We start from the raw sequence: 23,055 nt of genomic DNA on the forward strand, positions 1-23,055 counted from the left end.
TTTTTATAGCCTTACTAGCAGGATGATGGACTGAATCTGTAACATTTCAGTATCACTGAAAAGTTCAGTCATACAAGACGAGCAGTAAACCATAGCAACCTGCATTTCGTCCCAATGTTGGATTCGCTTAAAACCTATATTCTACGATAACAGACCATTAGATATGAAGATAAAGTTCTACACTACACCAAACAGTAAATGCTGTCATGACAGGTGATTATTTAAAGCAGAAACAGAAGCCAGATGGTATAATACCCCTGCTCTTGAATTTAAATATATACCATTATTAGGTGATCATAACTGTAGAATAACGAAACATTTCACCTTTTGACCTTGACTAAGTAGCTCACCTGGCTCTAAGTTTCCAGTGAGCTTATGTTGTGGTATGGCATCTGTTCATTATTGTCCTTCCAGTATTGACTTTTCACTTACACAACTTCTTTTTAATAACCAAAAGGCCAAGAGTCATGACATCTGGCTGGATGATTCCCTGGATGACAAAGTTCGGAAAAAGAAATGCTTTGACCAATATTCAAGGTTATATGAGTCAAATAAATATATCAAGACCAACAAACCACTTCTGATGATTAACCAAAATGTCTAGAATCATGCCTGGATGATAGATTCTGATGATGAAGCGTAACATTTTTTTCAAAAAAAAAAAAAAAAAATCTGTATCTATATACATGCTCAAAGGGTTCAAATTTACTTGAAACTTTCAAATATCTTCTGTAGATTAACCTAAACTTTAAAAAAAATTCCCAACTAAGACACTGCATGCCAATGATATAAAATGCTTATGTATTTGTGAAAAGTATTGAAGACCATGCAGGCCTTTCAGGTCTCTTGTTAATGACCCGCCGACAACTTTGATTCTGATTTTTTGGGGGTCAGTTATCTTGTTACAAAGATAAACAAGGTTTTAGTAAACTGAACTTGATAAATTCAGTTGTTTATGGAGTGATTTATACAAAATGAGACAGCAACATAGGACTACAACAAATCTGAAACATTTTCTGCTTTATTTGATATAAAACAAAATTTACATCATTGTGTCATCACAGTCAAATGTGTCCTGATACACTTCAGGTGTTGGTGATTACCCGTAACATTGTGGGTTAGAAAACTACCAAGCTGGTAACACATCCTCCTTACTGTAACATTTAACTAATAACATCACACTAGCATGCTGCCTTCACATGACAAACACCAGCATGCTGCCTTCACATGACAAACACCAGCATGCTGCCTTCACATGACAAACACCAGCATGCTGCCTTCACATGACAAACGCCAGCATGCTGCCTTCACATGACAAACGCCAGCATGCTGCCTTCACATGACAAACTTTTGACTATTTTTCCACATTCTTAACATTTTCAAAATAGTATACTTGCTTAGAAAGCAAATTTATCATATTCTTGGTGACATGGTTGGATGATTTGACATGGTTGATGAAATGTTATAACAACATAACATTTCCCAGGTCAATACTTTGCCAATCCGTGTAACAATGGGTATAGATTTCACATTCTGTCCTCTCCTTTTCACAGCAAAATCAATTTCTCTCAAAGCATTTCAAATTCTCTCCCTTCCATAAAGTGGTACGGTGTGTAACCTGATGTTTGACAAAAATATGACCAACAATGATATAGAAAAGAACAATATTCAAATACTTATTTTAAGAAAATTTTGTCATGTATTATTTTTTAAAGGTCATCAACATTAAGCAATAAAAGATAAAACAAAAGGTTTCCCCAGCTTCAAATGCAATTTGAAGGTAGCAGCACCAAGTTTAAATAAGATCATGTGATCATGAATGAAGGGAAAACAAATGGAACTCATTTCTACGGCTGTCATGGGAACACAATTTTCGCCCTGGGTACTCAATCATTGCACAGTTACCCGCAAGTTTCAGTAATGTGATCACCTCAAATTCAAGAAAGGACAGTATTGGTGATTAACGCCAATTTTTCAAGTATTATTGACAAATCAATATGATTTAGACTTACAAAGTAGCCTAGACATTATCGACTATGTCAGGGAAAACACAGATTCGTTCAAAGAGTCTCAGATGTGTATGTATACTTAGGAACTCAGGTCAAGGTGTTAGGTCAAGGCTGTTGTGGAGTGTTAGGTCAAGGCTGTTGCGGAGTGTTAGGTCAAGGCTGTTGCGGAGTGTTAAGTTGTTATCCATCCATAGTTGATATAAGTAATAATTGTGAAGATTAAAACTCATAAGTAAAACTAATAAAAGTGATGCTGTACAAGTTTATATCTTTTGATCTAGATTAAAACATGGCAATTTCAGAAATATATCTGAGAACTAGAATTACTATCCATTCTATATCTTTTCTAAAAAACAGAAGCAGGTATTTATTCATTAAACACCTCCAAAATATTGGCCATGCCACTCAACCTAACAGCTCAGATATCAGTAATTATAACATTCTAAGTTGATAAAACAATCAAACTCCGTCAATTAAGAAAAAATATATTGATCACCAGTTTGCATTTAGTCTCCATATCATAAAATTAAACATTTATAACGTTCAAGAGATCATTAAATTACAGAAATTTAGTCAAAGACTTGTTCATTTAACCATGCTGCTATGTCCTCTGTGAGCGTTTTCCTCTTTGTTTGCGTTCAATGTAGCGTTTCAGTTCACGGTCTTCCTCTAGACAACTGCATCTATGTCCTCTGTGAGCGTTTTCCTCTTTGTTTGCGTTCAATGTAGCGTTTCAGTTCACAGTCTTCCTCTAGACAACTGCATCTATGTCCTCTGTGAGCGTTTTCCTCTTTGTTTGCGTTCAATGTAGCGTTTCAGTTCACGGTCTTCCTCTAGACAACTGGCATCTAAAGTCTTTACATTAACACATCCATTGATTGGACACCTGGAAATCACCAGTGTAAGAACTGTACACACTGTGCTTCATCTGATATACCTTTGTCAGGTATGTTATATGATAAAGTTGTATTAGTAGTGAAAATGGTAAAGTTTCAGTCTAAATTAAAATGCATCAGGATACTAATTCAGCAGTTTACATTTACTTTGATTTAACTGATGTAAATGTTATTTGAATAATGTGACCAGTTTCTAGCTAAAAAGGTCACGTTACTATAATCTATTATCTATAAATTTACCTTGCTGAAATGTCAATAAGACCTGTATGACGGATTTTACTTCCTGACAGTGAGCCTTGGGTTGATAACAAACCTCTGATAATATGATAGTGAGTCTGAGGTCGATTACAAACCTTTGACAGTACCTCAGTGAGGCTGGACTCCATTACAAACCTTTGACAGTACCACAGTGAGACTGGAGTCCTTTACAAACCTTTGACAGTACCACAGTGAGACTGGAGTCCTTTACAAACCTTTGACAGTACCACAGTGAGGCTGGACTCCATTACAAACCTTTGACAGTACCACAGTGAGTCTGGAGTTCATTACAAACCTCTGACAGTACCACAGTGAGACTGGAGTCCTTTACAAACCTTTGACAGTACCACAGTGACAGTTTGACATTGAGTCTAAGGTCGATCAAAAAATTTCTGACAGTTCGACAGTAAGCCTAGGTTGATTACGAATTGAATTTCCGGCAGAAATTCAATGATCCTGGATCAATAACAAATTGCTAAATTTGAAAATCTAAAGATCAACAATTATTAATGGACAGGAAAGCCTATACATGTCAGAATTTTTTTTGCTTACTTAGCACGCTTTCCTTTGTTCTTGATATATTGCAGGATACCCTCCTTATCATACTTGTGTCCACAAGCTTTATTTTTAACTGGATTTTTCATTTCCATGCCTGTGTAGGGACATCGAGTGTTGATCTCTGGCTGCGTCATGGCAACATCATCATCACCTGTACTTGATGGCCCAGTCAAAGCTGATGCTGGTACCGACTCATCTTTTATGCAAATAAAATACTCTTAACTTAAATGTTTTAAACAATATTTCAATCAATATTACCATAACATTACACAAAGATTTGTGGCAGAAAACATCAATTCAGTCATAATGTTGTTTACAACATATTTCTATACTGCAATTTACAGGAACCAAACAACCACTTTTTCTAGTTTCTGAATCAGAATAGCCATGGTTAGACAAATATTGCATTACCTGGGTGTTGAATTTCCAATATCCTTTCCTTGAAATCTTGGAATTTAACATGATCATGACATAGAACCTCCACATTGCTCTTGGGCAATTCCTCCAATGTTTTATCTAGCAGACTCTCCAAGTCCATACGTTCCTTTGATTTGGATGCCTAAACGAAAACAACTTTTTAATTTGATGACACAGTACTTTTATTTTCTGTAATCTCCTTTCCTCTTTGTTATTTCTATACACTCACTCTTAGCGAGGTTTGGTGACAAACTTCTGAAATTTTATGTACAAATTGATCAACAGCTATATCAGTCAAGTTTCTCAGCAATATTTCACAAGATTATGTTGGAGATCTTTTCATGTATGTGAATAAGAATGAAATTTGGCAAAGGGAGATAATCTTAAAATTCTAGTGGTTACAGAGTGAAATGGGGTAAATGCATGATCAGTGGTCTAAGTTCAAGTGATGCAAAATATTTGTAAGGTCTCAAAATAAAGTTCTTAATGTAAATTTCAATGTAGAAAATCTTTTTTGCTGCTTGAAATATTACTTACATAGATTCAAGTAGATATCTACCTATATAAAGGATCAAAGGTATTCCAGAGCACGAAATTTTATTTCTATTTTTACTACTCATGGAAAGAAAATCAAAAGTCTGGTTATTTAAATGAATCAAAGGTTTATTTATGTTTATCAGATCAGTAATTACATGTGGCTTTAAGCAATCCCAAAACAAAGGAGAAAGGCTTTGTGAAAAAGATGAAAATTCCAAACCTACAGACACAAGAGAGATAAACGTAAATGTTGGAGATATGTACATGTCTTTCACTTTGAAATCTTGGAAATTACCACTTGAATTATGTGATAATTTTGTATCTTCTGACAAGTGACCTGGTCTCTATGTTCTTGGAAGTGATCCACATTCAGTTTACCTGGCTCATTCATGTGTTAGAAAAGGAAGTGATCCACATTTAGTTTGATCTGGTCCATCCTTGTGTTCGACATACTCAGTCACTTATATAATCAATTCTTCAATTCTCCGAGGGCATCTGTATCATAATTAACTCACCTTATGTTTGACTTGTTGGACGGCCTCCAAGAACCTGTGAAGATCGGATTCCATCTTTATGTAACTTTTCATCACTTTCTCTAGCTCTGCTACTCCAGCTTCATTTTCTGAATGACACACAAACCCAGTCATTAAAAGACTTTTTGTTTCATATCAAAACTGCATATTAATACAAAAATGTTACATACTGTTTATTCTATACATGTAAATATGCTGAAGAACATCTGGTTCCTTTGATATAGAAGATTTCATTAATCACATTTCAATTCATTGAAGTTTCTTTATGATTTCCATCACCAGGAACAAATGTTGGTACAGGTGAATATGATTATGGGTTACTAAAATTTAAATTATTCTTTTGTAATGATAATGAGTTTTTGGATAATGTAATTAATGCTGGGATACGATAATTTATCAAAGATACGAGGACTAATATTTTCGTTTATATCAAGTAAATGCCAATTAATCAAATCTATACCTTTATCATTCTCCACCAAATCTTGTACAACATCTATGGTTGTTTCCATTCCAACATCTATATATTCCTCAACAGTTTTCATTGACTTGATCGCCTGGTCAACGACACCAAAATGCGTCGCCCCCGAAGACATGATTTTGATTCTTCCTGATCACATATTAATAGTCATCATCACTCTGAAACTGATAGACATTCAACATCCACAGTTTAAGATTCGGAACTCTTTTAATGTAAAGTATTTCAAAACCAACAGTGCTAGATTAGACAAAAGACACACAGGTGGATAGCATCTTTCAATACATATCTAAAATTAGATACAGTAAGCAACAAAGCCAAATAAAGATTTAAACTGCATAATAGAGTTGTTTTGTCCTTATAAGACTTGTCAATGATGCCTACCGGCCTAAATTTTGAAACAAAGGAGGTGACTGAGGAAAAGATGTGAATTTCCCCAGCAAAAACGACCAGCCAGACATTATTTAGAGACCCTTGATCATGACCAATTAAATGGGCTTTATTTGGATTTCCAATTGTTAGGATACTGTGCTTTTTGCCAGTGATCCTGCAGACTTGCATTATACAGCTTCAACATAGCATTGTCCATCATTTCATGAAGCTTGCAAAATTTGATTTACTTTCTATTAAAATAACTGTGAAGTTGTAACTTCAACTTACACAGAAATTCAAGACTTGTTTATGGCAGGTGAGTTATGACAACAGAGTCCCCAACTGTCCCTTACCTAAGGTACGTACCCACAAAACATTTTCACCACAGGACTCAAAATGCTTTGTCAATACAACCGTTTGGTGTCAGTACAGAGAAGGCTTGAATAGCCTTTGCAAACCTGCATGATCTAGAAAAAGATGTTTTCAAAATTTCTAAGGAAAATAAATCCGTTTATTTTCCTCTAAGTTGGAAAATGAATTTTTTTATTACTATAAAGTCAGTGCTATGAGAATCGTAATTTTCGTGGGAGACATCAGGCCAGGAGGTATGTCAACCTGGCTTGATATCCAGAATAGAATTTATATGCCGGATAAAGGATTCCGACAAGGGGCATTGTCAAACGTCCGATATACATGAGCCGCATGGAGGATTCCCAGAAAGGATTATGGTAAGGCGACCCCTGTGACACTACTCCCTCCTTCGCCAAAGTTTTCGCCAGTGACAACAGTCCCCTATAGCTCCTATCCTTCGTGGTCAACGCCACCAAGTTTGTAATAGGAAGGTAGATCTTAAAGGCCTAATGAAATATATTTTGCCCCGCTGAGGTTGGAACAACCGACCCTTTGGTCACTAGTCGCGCACCATAAAGAGATATGCCTAGACATGTACTTTCAATTTCTACGGAAATTGGTATAGCTGCCCTTCAACACCTACGTTTTCCTCTGTCAATGAACTGGTCGCCTGTCTTCTCTCTTTTCGTCTCGCCGCCTTACGTCCGAACTCCCGCTTTTCTGTCAAAGATTTCCCAACAAGGGACGTAACTCTAACTACTGATTCAAGTATATACAATGGTACAACAAACGGTTTCTCTGAAGATTTTAACATTAGTCGGAATTCCACCTTTAAATTTAGATGCAGTATTCATTGCATATCTAAATAATGAATGCATCCCACAATAATCCAGATATTATATATATTGTGATCGGCAAATCGATTGCAATAAATATTATTGTTTTCTATATTTTCTCCAATTTGAAGATTTTGTAAGAAGAACAATATATTTTACAAACAAGACTGCGTTGATAAAATTGAGTGTCGTACAATATAAATAATATACAATATCAACAATGTAAAATTAGCTCAAATCAGAGACATATATAACACCTGATATATACGTCACTGCTCAATTTTAAAAAAAAGACTTTCAGAGAGTAAGGAAAGGTAAGATAGATTCCCAACGTGCATTGTTGCACAAGTGTCTGGAACAAAAATATTTACCCAGTCAATTGTGTCTAGCGTTTTTCAAGCACAGAAAGAATTATAAATATTAATCCGTTATAGGCCAATTGCATTGAAATTTAAAGAATTTATTAACCCTAACAAGTAAACAGTTTTATGAGTTTATCAGAATTATCTCTAGTATTTTAGTGTTATTTGGCTTTATGATATAAAATTACGTAGATAATGTTAACGCATTATCACTTTTCAGCGCAATGAAGAAAAAGCGCATCTCCAAAAGCCGTAATTGGCCGATCGACAACGCAAAAATAACCACGCCTACCGAAAATCAAGGGAGGCTACTCTCACTATCTCCGACGAACAAAATGTCGTCAGCATTGAACGTCATTCCCGATGATATCGGACTTAATTATACTTCTAACGAATCGAAGACAAAATTAAAAGCGAACGGTTTCGTGTCTGGGTCATACTTTCAACGAGCGTCCTTCCAAACAAGAGACGATGATACAGTTGAAATTAGTGGCCATGGTTTCCCCAGTCAGCGGGAAAATTTGGGGATATACCCGTTTTCAGTCGAATATTTATGGGGTTTTCCTTTTCAAATAAGGTTAATATGGCAAATCACTGCATTTATTCAAAGACAATATATACATTAGTCAATAGGGAATTCAAAATACTAAATTTGTATCTATGAATTACAGCCCTTTCCGTTGTTGAAGGAGTGAAAACTGTCTTTTTCATTTGACGCATATTGCCAGAACCCAGTAAGTCGCCACATTACTACGATCCGTTTTTCAGACGAGTATTTCTGAGACGGTTTTTACTTTTTAAACTAAGTTTATATGTGGTAGCAGTGCAATAATGAAATAAAGAAATATACCGGTCATTAGGGAATTTAATAACCTAAAATCATGTATATATATTTTAGCCCTTTTCCTCCTTGAATGACTTAAAACAGTCCATTTAAGTAGTCACGTACTTTCATTTCCCTATACTCGCCGAATGCACCTGTTGCATCTCGCAATCCAGCTGTCAACATTTTTAGACATAGATGCCCAGTAAAAACGGTCTCTACACAGGGATAAAGTTTTGGCTACTGCCAAATGTCCCATCTGGTTATGGAGACTCCCAATCATCTGGAGCACCAAAAGGTAATAGGACTAAACAGGGAGGAAGGAATCCCCAAGGCAGCCAGGGGCAGAGGGATTATCACCTGGATCATCGTGAGGATTATCCGGCGCAGTCTAATGGTGGTCGTGACAGGAAATGTGAACAGTTCTACCAGCCTGGTTTAGCTCAGCCTCCTTATCCTCCACCTACTTTCCCTCCGCCATCCGTAATGGAACCACAGGCCCAGTACCAGTCGAACAGAGACAGTTCACAGGGTCCTCAGTGTTATAGATGTGGCCAATACGGACATCTCCAGATAGGCTGCCGTGTTATCCTGGACCACTCCAGGAAGCATTTAAACTTCAATCGGCCTATGAGCAGGGAGTACCCATAGGTCAGAGAACGTCAGCCCAGAGAATGACGAACCCCATCAGACAAGGAGTGACAGTTACAAGGAAACATGAAAATCCATCAGGGTTAACAGGGAACTGAAACATTGTTGATCTTTTTATAGATGGATTACCAACTAAAGCTCTGTTGGATACTGGGGGGCTACAGTGTCCAGTGTTAGCCAGGAATTTTATCAACAAAATTTATCTTATATACCTCTGCATCCAATTAGGGATGGATCTCTGGACATTCAGGTTGCTGGTGGTGCCCTTCTGCCTTACCTGGGATACATTGAAGTCTCTATACAGATTGACAGGATAACCAGGGATGACTGCTCAACATGTCTTCTTCTTGTAGTTCCTGACTATGATTTTAACAGATCAATACCAGTGTTGCTTGGAACTAATGTGTTGACGCACTTTATGGAAAAGTGTCGGGAATGGTTTGGGGAGAGGTACATGCAACACGCTCCATTATCCACGCCTTGGTATACGTCATTCAGATGTATCTCACTGAGGGAGAAGAAGCTTACTAGGAATATTTATTGCCTTGGTATAGCCAGGAGTGCAGAGCCAACTAACATTGTGATACCTCCTAATGGGAGGGTCGATATACAATGTAAGCTTGACAAGGAAGTGTATTATCCAGATGTGTGTGCCTTGATGCAGTCCACCCACTCATCCGTTGTCCCAAAGGATATGGACATTGCCCCTACGATCTTCACTTATCAGCATGGGAGGAATGGACTTCTGTCAGTCAATGTTACCAACCTGACTACGAATACTGTTGTTGTCCCCACAAGAGGCGTCGTCTGTGAGATTCAGCCTGTACGTGTCCAGCATTCCTTACATGGGATGGTGCCACAGGATGAGGAGGAAGATAAGCTTCTTAGAAAAGGTCACATTTAGTGTGGAGTTGGATGATTGTTTGCTGAAGCGAGGAAGAGAAGTATTATCTTACTTTCCAGATGTATTTTCTTCTGGTGACTTGGACCTTGGTCGGACCGATACATTTCCTCATAGAATAGAGCTTATGGACACAAAACCCTTTAGGCAGCGACACCGTAGGATACCTCCAGGAATGGTGCAGGAGGTAAGGGAGCACCTTCAACAGCTATTGGCATGTGAAGTGATAAGGAGGTCATGATCCCCATGGGTATCAGGTGTTGTGTTGGCAAGGAAGAAAGACGGGACACTACGCATGTGTATCGATTTCCGCCAGCTCAATCAACGAACCATTAAAGATGCGTACGCCCTCCCAAGGATTGAAGAAATACTTGACTCTCTTTCTGGATCTACATTCTTCTCCGTGTTAGATATGAAAAGCAGGTACCATCAGGTTGAGGTTGCAGAACATCATAAGGAGAGGACGGCATTCACCCTGGGGCCACTCGGGTTCTACGAGTATAATCGGATGCCATTCGGCCTTGCTAATGCCCCTTCTACCTACCAAAGGCTAATGGAACAGTGTCTAGGGGAGCTACACATGGTAGACTGTTTCATCTACCTTGACGACATAATTATATTTTCCGCAACATTTGATGAGCATTTGGAGAAAATTCAGCGAGTGCTACAGAGATTGAGGGAGCATGGGATCAAGTTGTCTCCTAAGAAATGTTCATTCTTTCAACGCCGTGTTAAGTACCTTGGATTTATAGTGACGTCGGCAGGGATAGAGGCAGACCCTAGCAACGTGGAAAAGATAATCAACTGGGAAAAACCATCGAGTCCTTAAGACGTTCGTCGGTTCCTCGGCTTCGCTGGCTACTATAGGAAGTTTATAAAGGATTTTGCCAAGATAGCCCGACCATTGTGTGATCTCATGCCTACTCCAAAGAAGCCAAGCAGGAAAGGAACTGCTACTGCTTGTTGGAATAGGGAGAAGATCAGGAATATGCATTTAATTGCTTAAAGGAAAGATTGACTTCCCCACCAGTTCTAGCCTACCCCAATTACTCCGAGCCTTTTGAGGTACACTGTGATGCAAGTCATAAGGGACTCGGGCAGTTCTTTATCAGAGCCACGACAACAAACCAAAAGTTATCGCGTACGCCAGCCGTGGACTTTCCAGATCAGAGCGAAATTATCCAGCCCATAAGTTGGAATTTTCGGCGATGAAATGGGCAGTGACAGAAAAATTTAAGGACTACCTGTATGATCATCGGTTCACAGTAGTGACGGACAATAATCCGCTCACTTATGTGCTGACGAGTGCAAAATTAGATGCCACGGGTCATCGCTGGCTGGCTGCTTTATCTGCTTACAATTTTGATATTCGCTATCGGCCAGGGAAATCTCTTGTAGATGCGGATACGTTGTCAAGGCTGCCTACCAAGGAAGCGATGGAGCATGGGACCAAAAGAGATACCATTACTGAGGACTCCGTCTCTGCAGTGTGCCAAACATTGTATGATCAGCCCCATTTCCAAAGCATATGTCTAGCGGATACTACTCCTGATGTCATACGGGAAACGTACTTGGAGGATTTGGAGCTGGAGCAGCTCAATCTTGGTGATGTCAGGAAAGTACAGAGGATGGACAGACTTCTTGGACCATGTATCCATAATATCCAGAATGGTCTTAGGTCTTAGTTACCAGAATCGGCTTGGAATCCTGCACTATACCGACATTTCGATTCCTTGGCTGTTAGTCGTGCAACCCTCTACCGTGAGGTGTCCGTGGAGGGGAAAACAAAACGACAATTAGTTGTCCCATCAGCTCAATATAAGCTTACCAAACAAGGTTCTTTAATCTTTAATGATGACGATCGTGTCCAAAACACACAAAGGAAACATCACACTCCTGTTAGAAACTCGAACATCATGAGTCGTCCCATCACAACTTCCGGTCAGTCACACAAGTGGGGTGCGTTCGATGGTTATTTGATACCAAGTTGTCCCTACATGGGCACCAATGTAACATAGTCGGATTTGCGGGTCCTTGGTATAAACAACAGCAAACCGCCTGATGCCCATTCATTTATTGAGATGCTTAATTCTATACTTAATCCCTACAACAAAACAAATAACGTTGTAGACCAACTAAAATTGAAAGGTACTATATTAACAACTACATGTATTGAGACAGGTACGCGTTAATTTAAAAAAATACCTTTAGCATCAAATATTATTTAAAACCAATTAATTAAATTATCACAACAACACATCATAAAAGCAACTTACTTGGCATGTGGTGCCTAGGACATTCCAGCCATAAATAAAAAATACCGGGTATATAGATATGGAGGGAATGTCTTTCCCTGCCGGTGTTCAAAGCCTTTATGGTCAATTTGGCGGTAATCGAAAAAGAGAAAAGAATAGAAAAAGACCCTGCACCCATGTCCAGTACTGTCCGTCACCTGTCAAACCTGTTTTACTTACATACGTCACAAAAGCTCACTCTCTGGACATTCACGACCTACACATACAGTATACATAATAGGACATAACTTTCACAACACACACCACAACATGGGATACTCCCGACGTAAATGTGGCGCAACGTACAGTAAAAATACATAACGTATTAAAATCATTCAAATGGGTGTCACATGTATTTGACAATAAATATGTTTAAACCTAAAAAGACCATTCACAAAGTAAAACTTTGTAAAAGAAAAGAAACATGTCCAGATAATTTCATTTCCCTTCAGTCAATAAATATCCGAAAATGGTCAGTCCGAAATCAAGCTTGTTTATAAATACAGTGAAACCTCACCTAACGACCACCTCAAAATTACGACCACCCCGCTATTACGGGCACTTTTTTTCAGTCCCGTATTTTTCCACTATATATCTTTGTATTGGTCGCTTCAGTATTACGACCACCCCGCTATTCCGTATGACGACCACTTCCTACAGTCTCAACGACCACTTATTAACGATAATTGACCTCACAATTACGACCACGGCCTGACCAGTGATTAAAGTTTACCTGGTGGGCAGTGAACCGCGAACATGTGTGTCGTGCACGACCATTGTTTTCGTCACGGGTTACCGACCCTGTCACCAGGTGGCGTTAAACTAAGTAAACATCATTATCGGATTAACTTGGCCTACCCGTCCGAAACCGCGTGCTAGACACGTTTTAATAGTGATCTGTTATTTGTTAATTATATATTGATAGATCGGTAGGTATATAAAAACACCTTAGAAGCCCTGCATACCCAAAAGTGAATTATGTAGTCGTTTCGGCCGATATTCCTTGGCTTGCACGCGTACACGTTGTCGAGAGTTTTTAACTGTTTTTGTAGCAATGTTACACTCTCGATATCGTTTGAACAATAAAAAAACGTGTATGTGTTCCAATTTTTTTACGACACATTTTCTCTGTCACAAAACTCCGATGAACTTTATCAAGCAATGACGAAACCACGGAAACGAAACGAGCTATCGCGATCGGTAAAAAGGACGTATGAAAGAGGAGGCTGTCCAGATCCGTAGCTCTTCGCAATATTGTGCTCCGGACTCTTTTTTTAAGTAAAAAGAAAAATGTGTTGTACTGAGTGATACACTGATAAAGATAATGTGTTTGCGAATTTAAGTGAAAAATGAAGCGTTGAAAGACTTTATAGTGACTTCATTAAAGTTGTTACAAATACTGAGTAAATGTGTTCGTAAATTTATGTGAAATAGTTGCCGTTAAATTCCAATTGAACTTAAAATGGATTGTTTGTTTCCTTTTATTCAATGTTTACAATAGTAAATATACATGTATATTATGATATAAACTAAGGAATATATACATAATTATTCTTCTGTCAGTTCAGCAATTTTGTCTTTTTTACATGCATTTCATAAAATTCAACATTTTAGTTTATTATTATTAGTTATTATTGTTGAATAATATACATGTACATTACTTAATGATATATATATACTCTTTATCTTAAACAGAGTTACGGTTCTTTGTGGTCAATCTGATCCACCTCACTATTAAGACCACCTCGCTATTAAGACCACTTTTGTCCAGTCCCCAAAATGGTCTTAATAGCGAGGTTTCACTGTACACACATTAACATGCGGCTTATTAGCACATGAGAGAGGATTATAAAACTTATGCCAGCAAAATTTTGAGTGGAGAACAATACTGATGTTCATTGAAATATTGTACACGTGATTCTGTGAATATTTACGCACTTTTGAGCAGACATGAAAATAAAGAAAAATGCTTTATATTCTAGGACACCGCAGGATCTCCTCGTTAAGTTGATACTTAGGCCGTCCGCACAATCGGAGCCAAGATTTGCACTTCTCATGCTTCGTCTGAGATTTGGGAAACGTTATGAACACAACACCTCCCTCCAATCGCTCTGGGTAGCGAAATCGGTGTTGCAAGTTCCCCAGCAGCAACGTTTCACCATTGTCGGAGAAGGTCGGAGTAGCGAAACGTAAACAAAGAGGCGAATACTACCCGCGATCTGATTGGCTAAACCGCGCTGTCAATCAAAAGCTGTCGATCGGCCAATTTAGCATAATCATATTTTAGCACAATACTTCCAGCGCGAAAAACGCTAAAATAATATTGCCGCTATAATACCACGTGCATAGTATATAAAGTAGCGTAAAAATGTGATTTGGTAACATATGTAATATGATGAATGGGAAATGAAAATAAGATAACATATTATGTGGTATTATGTTATATGGCAAGGTAATGATGTAGCTTCCATGACACGGTACAGCCATCCTCGATACTTCGGCGATTACGATCACTTTCGCTCGCAACATCATACTCCAGAGGTTAAGATCACCTTAGCTCTGTGCAGAGAGCGATTCAAGTGTCATTCTTATTTATTTATGCATGGAAATCTAAAGTGGAAAAAGTCACTATTTCTGGATATTACCGATTTTCTGTTGATTAAAGTATAAAGTCTAAATACATATTTCTGTTGTCTTGAGTTTGAAAGAATCTTAATAACAGGAGACGTACAGTTAGGTAGTAATATCTCTGTCAGAACTAGATATAGCGGTAACATTTTATATCTTAATATAAATTGTGTAGATAATTGGTACATACCAGTTCTGTTGGGTAGTATTGAGTAGAAGTGAGTTGTATTGGGTAAATCGGCGTTTGTATTGGGTAGTATTTGGGGGGTACTAGTATTGGGTTTTGTAGGGTAAATCGGTGTTTGTATTAGGTAGTATTTGGGGGGTACTAGTATTGTGTTGTATTGGGGAGTACTAGTATTGTGTTGTATTGGGGAGTGCTAGTATTGGGTTTTGTAGGGTAAATCGGTGTTTGTATTAGGTAGTATTGGGGAGTACTAGTATTGTGTTGTATTGGGGAGTACTAGTATTAGGTAGTATTGGGGAGTACTAGTATTGTGTTGTATTGGGGAGTGCTAGTATTGTGTTGTATTGGGGAGTACTAGTATTGTGTTGTATTGGGGTGTACTAGTATTGTGTTGTATTGGGGAGTGCTAGTATTGTGTTGTATTGGGGAGTACTAGTATTGTGTTGTATTGGGGTGTACTAGTATTGTGTTTTATTGGGGAGTACTGGTATTGGGTTTGCATTGGGGACTACTAGTATTGGGTTGTATTGGGTAGTATTATGGGGGTACTAGTATTGGGTTTTGTAGGGTAAATCGGTGTTTGTATTAGGTAGTATTGGGGAGTACTAGTATTGTGTTGTATTGGGGAGTACTAGTATTGTGTTGTGTTGGGGAGTACTAGTATTGTGTTGTATTGGGGAGTACTAGTATTGGGTTGTATTGGGTAGTATTGGGGAGTACTAATAATGTGTTGTTTTGGGGAGTACTAGTATTGGGTTGTATTGGGGAGTACTAGTATTGTGTTGTGTTGGGGAGTACTAGTATTGTGTTGCATTGGGGAGTACCAGTATTGTGTTGTATTGGGGAGTACTAGTATTGTGTTGTGTTGGGGAGTACTAGTATTGTGTTGTATTGGGGAGTACTAGTATTGGGTTGTATTGGGTAGTATTGGGGAGTACTAATAATGTGTTGTTTTGGGGAGTACTAGTATTGGGTTGTATTGGGGAGTACTAGTATTGTGTTGTGTTGGGGAGTACTAGTATTGTGTTGTATTGGGGAGTACCAGTATTGTGTTGTATTGGGGAGTACGAGTATTGGGTTGCATTGGGGAGTACCAGTATTGTGTTGTATTGGGGAGTACGAGTATTGGGTTGTATTGGGGAGTACTAGTATTGTGTTGTATTGGGGAGTACTAGTATTGTGTTGTATTGGGGAGTACAAGTATTGGGTAGTATTGGGGAGTACTAGTATTGGGTTGTGTTGGGGAGTACTAGTATTTTGTTGTATTGGGGAGTACAAGTATTGGGTTGTATTGGGGAGTACTAGTATTGGGTTGTATTGGGGAGTACTAGTATTGTGTTGTATTGGGGAGTACAAGTATTGGGTTGTATTGGGGAGTACTAGTATTGTGTTGTATTGGGGAGTACTAGTATTGGGTTGTATTGGGTAGTATTGGGGAGTACTAATAATGTGTTGTTTTGGGGAGTACTAGTATTGTGTTGTGTTGGGGAGTACTAGTATTTTGTTGTGTTGGGGAGTACTAGTATTGTGTTGTATTGGGGAGTACTAGTATTGGGTTGTATTGGGGACTACTAGTATTGGGTTGTATTGGGTAGTATTATGGGGGTACTAGTATTGTGTTGTGTTGGGGAGTACTAGTATTGTGTTGTGTTTTGGGGAGTACTAGTATTTGTTGTATAGGGTAAATCGGCGTTGGTATTGTGTTGTATTGGGGAGTACTAGTATTGTGTTGTGTAGGGTAAATCGGTGTTTGTATTGGGTAGTATTGGGGAGTACTAGTATTGTGTTGTATTGGGGAGTACTAGTATTGTGTTGTATTGGGGAGTGCTAGTATTAGGTAGTATTGGGGAGTACTAGTATTGTGTTGTGTAGGGTAAATCGGTGTTTGTATTAGGTAGTATTGGGGAGTACTAGTATTGTGTTGTATTGGGGAGTACTAGTATTAGGTAGTATTGGGGAGTACTAGTATTGTGTTGTATTGGGGAGTGCTAGTATTGTGTTGTATTGGGGAGTACTAGTATTGTGTTGTATTGGGGTGTACTAGTATTGTGTTTTATTGGGGAGTACTGGTATTGGGTTTGCATTGGGGACTACTAGTATTGGGTTGTATTGGGTAGTATTATGGGGGTACTAGTATTGGGTTTTGTAGGGTAAATCGGTGTTTGTATTGGGTAGTATTGGGGAGTACTAGTATTGTGTTGTATTGGGGAGTACAAGTATTGTGTTGTATTGGAGAGTACTAGTATTGTGTTGTATTGGGTAAATCGGCCTTTGTATCGTGTAGTATTACGTTGTGTTGGACAGCATTGGGTTGTATTGGGTAAATCGACGAAGAATTGCTACTCACCCTCCATACATTGCTGCCCTACACTCCTTTACATTTCCGTCCTACCTTCCTTACATTCCTGTCCAACCCTCTCCACACAGCCCTACCCTTCCCTAAATTGCTGTTCTATCCTCCCTTTAATTGCTGCTCAAAATAATTGCAAAGCTTCCGAAGATTTGATCATGTTGCGAATTTCCAGATGTCTATCAGTACAACTTCCAAACATCCTTTTTTGGGGCTGTCGTTGTGTTGTAATGATAAGGTATCTTGGAATAGCTTGGCTTGGCGATTTTGTGGCGTAAATAGAGAGTTCGAGGCTCGGGTAGGCACGAGTCAAAATTTTCTTCCTTCGTCAATTGTGTTACAATGCCCAAAGTATCGATAAATTAAAATAATGCATCATATACAGTAGTGTTGTTGATCTGAAGGTTCTATATTGGAATTACCTGTAGTAATTGTACCCGAATGTATCAGAAAAAAGCACAGGTTCCGAGGAAATATGTCAAAACAAACTTGAATATCTCTACCACAGTACACCAAATGGACGAATTATTCAAACAGGATGAAATAATGAATGAAGGTTAAGAGAAAAGCAAGTTAATCGATAGCGAAAGGCAACCGAAAAACTTGAAAAGACTCCTGTACAAATCCAGATTTCAACAGCATAATAAGTATAATATAACGAAATGTGGAGACTAACGATGCAATACCTGTCAGTACTTATAAGTAGAGCCAAATCCACTGCGTCATTGTGCCAATATGTCATGTGACTCTAAAAACTTAATATAATGCATATATAATTATCACGCCATCAGTCATTGCGAGCCCGCGCAAGGACAGAATGTAGAAAAATTAAATTGAGCAAGAACTTGGACATTTGCGGAAAGAAAGCATATTTTCCTCATTTCTACAAACTATATTCAGAAAATCCTATTGATGGCTCCGCATTATTCGTAAAGAATATTTTGAATGGCTCTTTCTTTCTTTTTTTCTTCCTTCCTTTCTTTTTTTCTCATCTTATAAACTATATTCAGAAAATCCTATTGATGGCTCCGCATTATCCATAAAGAATATTTTTGAATGGCTCTTTCTTTCCTTCTTTTACAATTAAGTGCACGATTATTCTTATATAAATCATGATTTCCTTCACGAATAACACACTTTGATATTAACAAAGTTTAATATCTGTGGGAGGATCATATCAGTGTGAGATTATGAATATGAGGTTTTACGTCAACGGATATCGGCACATTCACTGTGTGTACGTAACAGGTCACCTGGAAAAGATGTCTTAGGGCGACAAGAACTTGGCCTTAATATCTCATTAATTTTCACCTGTAGACTGTCTTACCTGTGTATGTACTTATTCTAAATTGTTGAATCAAATGTGGTGTTATTTAGTTTAAACAATCAGTGTCTATTTAGTGATGTCTCACATACAAACATTCCATAGTTGATATATGTTTAGTAGACCATGCCATTGTTGATGTCGGATCATTTTTAATACACACGCGCGACACACCTGACTGATTCTTGTTCCATTCTACTTGTTTAAAGCCGGCAACGCTCAGCATGTTGTCCCAGTAGCTGATTCCGACACACACCTGTTCGCAGGAAGATCTCAGTGTTAAAGTGAAATTTGTGACGCAAATTCCGAGTGTGAGGATATACACGAACACAACGTCCGGAGGAGAGAACATTTATATTACTAATAAGGACTACCGGACGGACGGGAAATTTAAAATGGAGGGGACGTCCAGTCGAGTAAGTCACAACTATGTAGATACATAGTATTTAAATGTTTATATAGTCTGTTTACCTGTACGTCTCTCACCTGTATTACATATATACCAACTTGTATGTTAGGGTGTACGCCGGGTACATATACATTTGTACATATTTGTATTAAAAGTATCTAGAAAAGTATAATGTCTCAGAGGGTGACAGGATGGAAGGTAGGGGTGGAGTTTGACGGGGATACCAAGTATACGAACGCATGAATCTGACCCCCACCGCCACCTCAACCCTCTTACATGTAACTGTACTGAACTGATACACGATACACAGCCATTGAAGATGGTCTAGTATTGACAGCCAATAGGTTTTATTTGATGATGAAGGGGCTATACCTGTACATCTTTATAAGTACACAAATAAAGACTGGAGGATTTTGTACAAGTGAAGATTTGCTATCACGAAACGAGCTTCACAGAATTGTTCTCGTGTGTAGATAGTTGTGGTGTGTTTGTAATAGCGACGACAGAGAGGTCGTGGTGTGAAACGAATTATGGAGAACGGATGCGTGTGGAGAGTTGATGAGTTCAATAAAGAAAATCAGCTGTTCGGTAGCTGAGGTATCACACTGTAATAAAATGATAGAAAAAAAATCAAGACAAGCCAAGCGAAACAATTTGGTCAACATCCGTGAGAATTTAACGTGACCCGGCGTGATAACTGTCTCGATTCCAAAAGGGTATAACCACCCCGAACGGAGTTTAACAATAATTTAGTGGAGCAAATATATACAAAATGAAATATATAGACTTTTCTAGCTCAGGGACATTGCCTATGTCTGAGCAATCACTTCCGTGATCACGTACAACCTGTACTGAGAAATATATACAGGAAAAGAGTAACACTTAAAGAAAATAAAGAGCTAATTAAGATATATAGGGGAACAGAAAATAATAATTCAACAAAACCTACTTGTTGAAAACGTGACAGACAGCCTAACTAGTGTTCCGTTACCGCCTACAGCCAAAATACTTATGCCCACGTGTTTACTAGATCGAGATAGCTTAAACCCTTACTACCACGAGAATATAGACACCGACAGTACACCAATAATTGTCACGTACCCCTTACGTCTACACTATTCCACATATACCCAGATTCACACACTAGCCACACAGCATACACAGGACTGCATGTGTGCTGACCCTTGAGCTCCCTTACTGCTCGACTTTGTCATATATAAACTCCCTTGGTGCTCCCCGCTAGCGTCCTTACTGTATGTATATTTGGGTATACGATGAAAATACAAATGTAATTATATTACAACGGTCAAACCGTCTACAAAATATGGCAGTGAAAAAGGGAAAAGAAAACCCGTCCGTTCTCTCACGCGACACACAGCCAAACTCCCCTGTTAGAGAAAACCCTGACTCCGCGTTAACCAGAGGGCGACTTCCCATCCGTACTACAAGACAAGTCGTCAGCATTTGTTATAACTAGCTTGGTTCCTAACCTTCTCAAAACGACCAGAACAGAAGGCCAGACACACTACGGTAACGGTGGCCTCCGGTCGATCCATGGGAAGAAAAAATATACGACTGTTTCACATTACTAGTGGCCGGACAGAGAGGCCCAATTGCCGAGGACATCTCCCAATATAAAAATTGCAATTCGTCCTTACTGCCAAACACCGCACCTTAAACATTACACACGAATTCCATCAGATATGTATTTAAGTATACATCGTGCGTAATTTGGTTTGCATAAACAAACATAACGTCAAATGCTCGCTTAGATTGCAAGTGACGAGTAATTCACCCCTGATTTATGAAACTCTATTGATAATCTGGTCATCACAATACTCCGTTCTGGACTGAGAATGTCTATTCTTTCTAAATATTGTATTTCAAGGCACTAAAGGAAATATTATTTTGACAAGAAAAATTGCACCTATGATTGTCTGTCGTATTTTAGTCAGTATTACATACAGAACAATATGAACAAACACATAAATTACATCTTCTGCATATGTCTATGTCTTTTTCCATTGTATAGTGATATGAATTCCGGTTTAGTTTTACGAGTCAAAGTGATGTTCATTTAATTCAATAACTCAAATTACAAGCAAAATTGTTATATATCTGACATATTCCGGAAGAACAGACGTTCTAAATGGACTTATAAGAAATCGGGGATGTTACACTCACCATAAGCATAAGAAGCGGATATTTTACGCCATCTTTGTCTGTGCAAACCAAATTGCGCATGATGCATACCAAATACGTTGAATCCCTGGTGTTATAAAGAACTAAGCAATTAAGATGAAGTAATGTTATACTTTGATATCAAAGTAATGATATGATGGACAGGGAGATCACGAGAAGGGAAGGTATGAAGATGTGAATTGAAAACGGGTTGTTTAATGAGATAAGGACGCGAGAGTAGCCACAACACGGGAATGGAAGAAAATCAGTCTCTACTTGGGTGTTATGAAGAATGTAGCGCTGTTTTTACAGGTAATCAAACATGAAAACTTAGTCCCGGTTCCTTTCGGACGGTTGATCTGGTGTCATCTAGGCTAGTAACTGATGGAGTTATAGGGGTATATTACGTGCGTGTTTTTTTCGAGTATCAAACGTCAATCTTTGTGTTAAATGTGAACAGTCGATTTTTGTAAAGATAACTGCAGAATGATTAAGTAACATATATGACAATATTACTTGTGCACCCGTGTTTATAAATACAGCTCTATGAAAGCGACTCACCGATAAAAAATATATATATTCATACAAAAACTGATGTATTGAAATATGGTTGTATCAAATGTGAGATATATGAATAAGTAAAACCATGCAATTCATCGCAAATGATGGTAGAGTTATCAAACGCGTTCAAAGGGGCATGGGATGCATTCTTGGATTGATGACGTCATTGTGAAAAAATTGACAGGTCTGTGGAGATATCAGTATGACGTCACGAGGCGGACAATATCAACTGTGGTTTTACTCCAGACTACACAAACAAGGTTATCAGCTTTAACTCACTAATCATGGTGTCGTGGGCACTTGTTTCAAAGATCAATATTTATGTGTGCTTGTAAGGCTATTTGGTATTTGTCACAGTTAACTACAAATTGACCTCTAGTGATAGATGATAGTTGTCCATATTTTACAAGATACGGACGAAAAAACGCCATTGAAAATTAACGAAAATTTGAATATACTCGTGAACTTTATATATTTTAAACGCACAACATATTAATTTTAAATTTTTGGGTTGACATCTTCCGATATAATTTTTATTTATATGAATTTCAACCAATTTTTATTTTCCTCAGTTCTCTCCTAGGTTTGCAACAATTTAGGCCCCTTATCATGACTAACAGGTAACAGTGTAAATAATCGTTTTACTCTGTTGTATCTAATTATAAACTTGTATTGAAACGTGTTTTTCTGTATATGGAGGTAGTGTCGTAAATACCAATACGCGTTTCAACGATCACTCTCTCAACACTAGTTACAGGACACGCGGAGAAAAGTTTGAATGTCCCCACCCAATCAACCAGCGTCCAGTGGTAGGTGTGGTCGATTCTAACCATATATCATGATAGAGACATCAGTTGGTCAGTGTCTGAATTCCTTGGACACTAACAGGAATGCTGTTGATAACGCCCAGGTGTTTTTTATTAGTGTATACTGTATACAGGGTGGACAGGCCACGCCGATATCAGAAAACACATACACACCATGAAAGGATACATGTCTAAGCATTTAGTCCGATTCTTACTGAACATTCTTACATTATTGGTATGTTATCTGAATTAAGATATTCTGTATTTCGAACAATTGTTTTGGTTCACCTACTATTGAAACCCAATAATGTAGCCTGGTTACAACAGTGAATGTGG

The 23,055-nt window shown here is 38.2% G+C and overlaps 1 protein-coding gene across 1 annotated transcript; it reads right to left on the reverse strand.

Annotated features, from left to right (window-relative positions):
- Positions 1-1,007: 1,007 nt before the first annotated feature.
- Positions 1,008-7,099, reverse strand: LOC132564329 (E3 SUMO-protein ligase NSE2-like). The gene is made up of 6 exons (XM_060228992.1): positions 7,050-7,099; positions 5,669-5,850; positions 5,191-5,297; positions 4,133-4,280; positions 3,716-3,917; positions 1,008-2,895 (listed from the first exon to the last, which is right to left on the reverse strand). The coding sequence occupies exons 2-6, from the start codon at positions 5,799-5,801 to the stop codon at positions 2,775-2,777; spliced, it is 711 nt and encodes a 236-aa protein (XP_060084975.1). The 5' UTR covers positions 5,802-5,850; positions 7,050-7,099; the 3' UTR covers positions 1,008-2,774.
- Positions 7,100-23,055: the final 15,956 nt, after the last annotated feature.

Source organism: Ylistrum balloti, unplaced genomic scaffold (assembly GCF_031769215.1).
Source record: "Ylistrum balloti isolate Yb309-2 unplaced genomic scaffold, AGI_CSIRO_Ybal_v1 Utg369680, whole genome shotgun sequence".
NCBI lineage: Eukaryota > Metazoa > Mollusca > Bivalvia > Pectinida > Pectinidae > Ylistrum > Ylistrum balloti.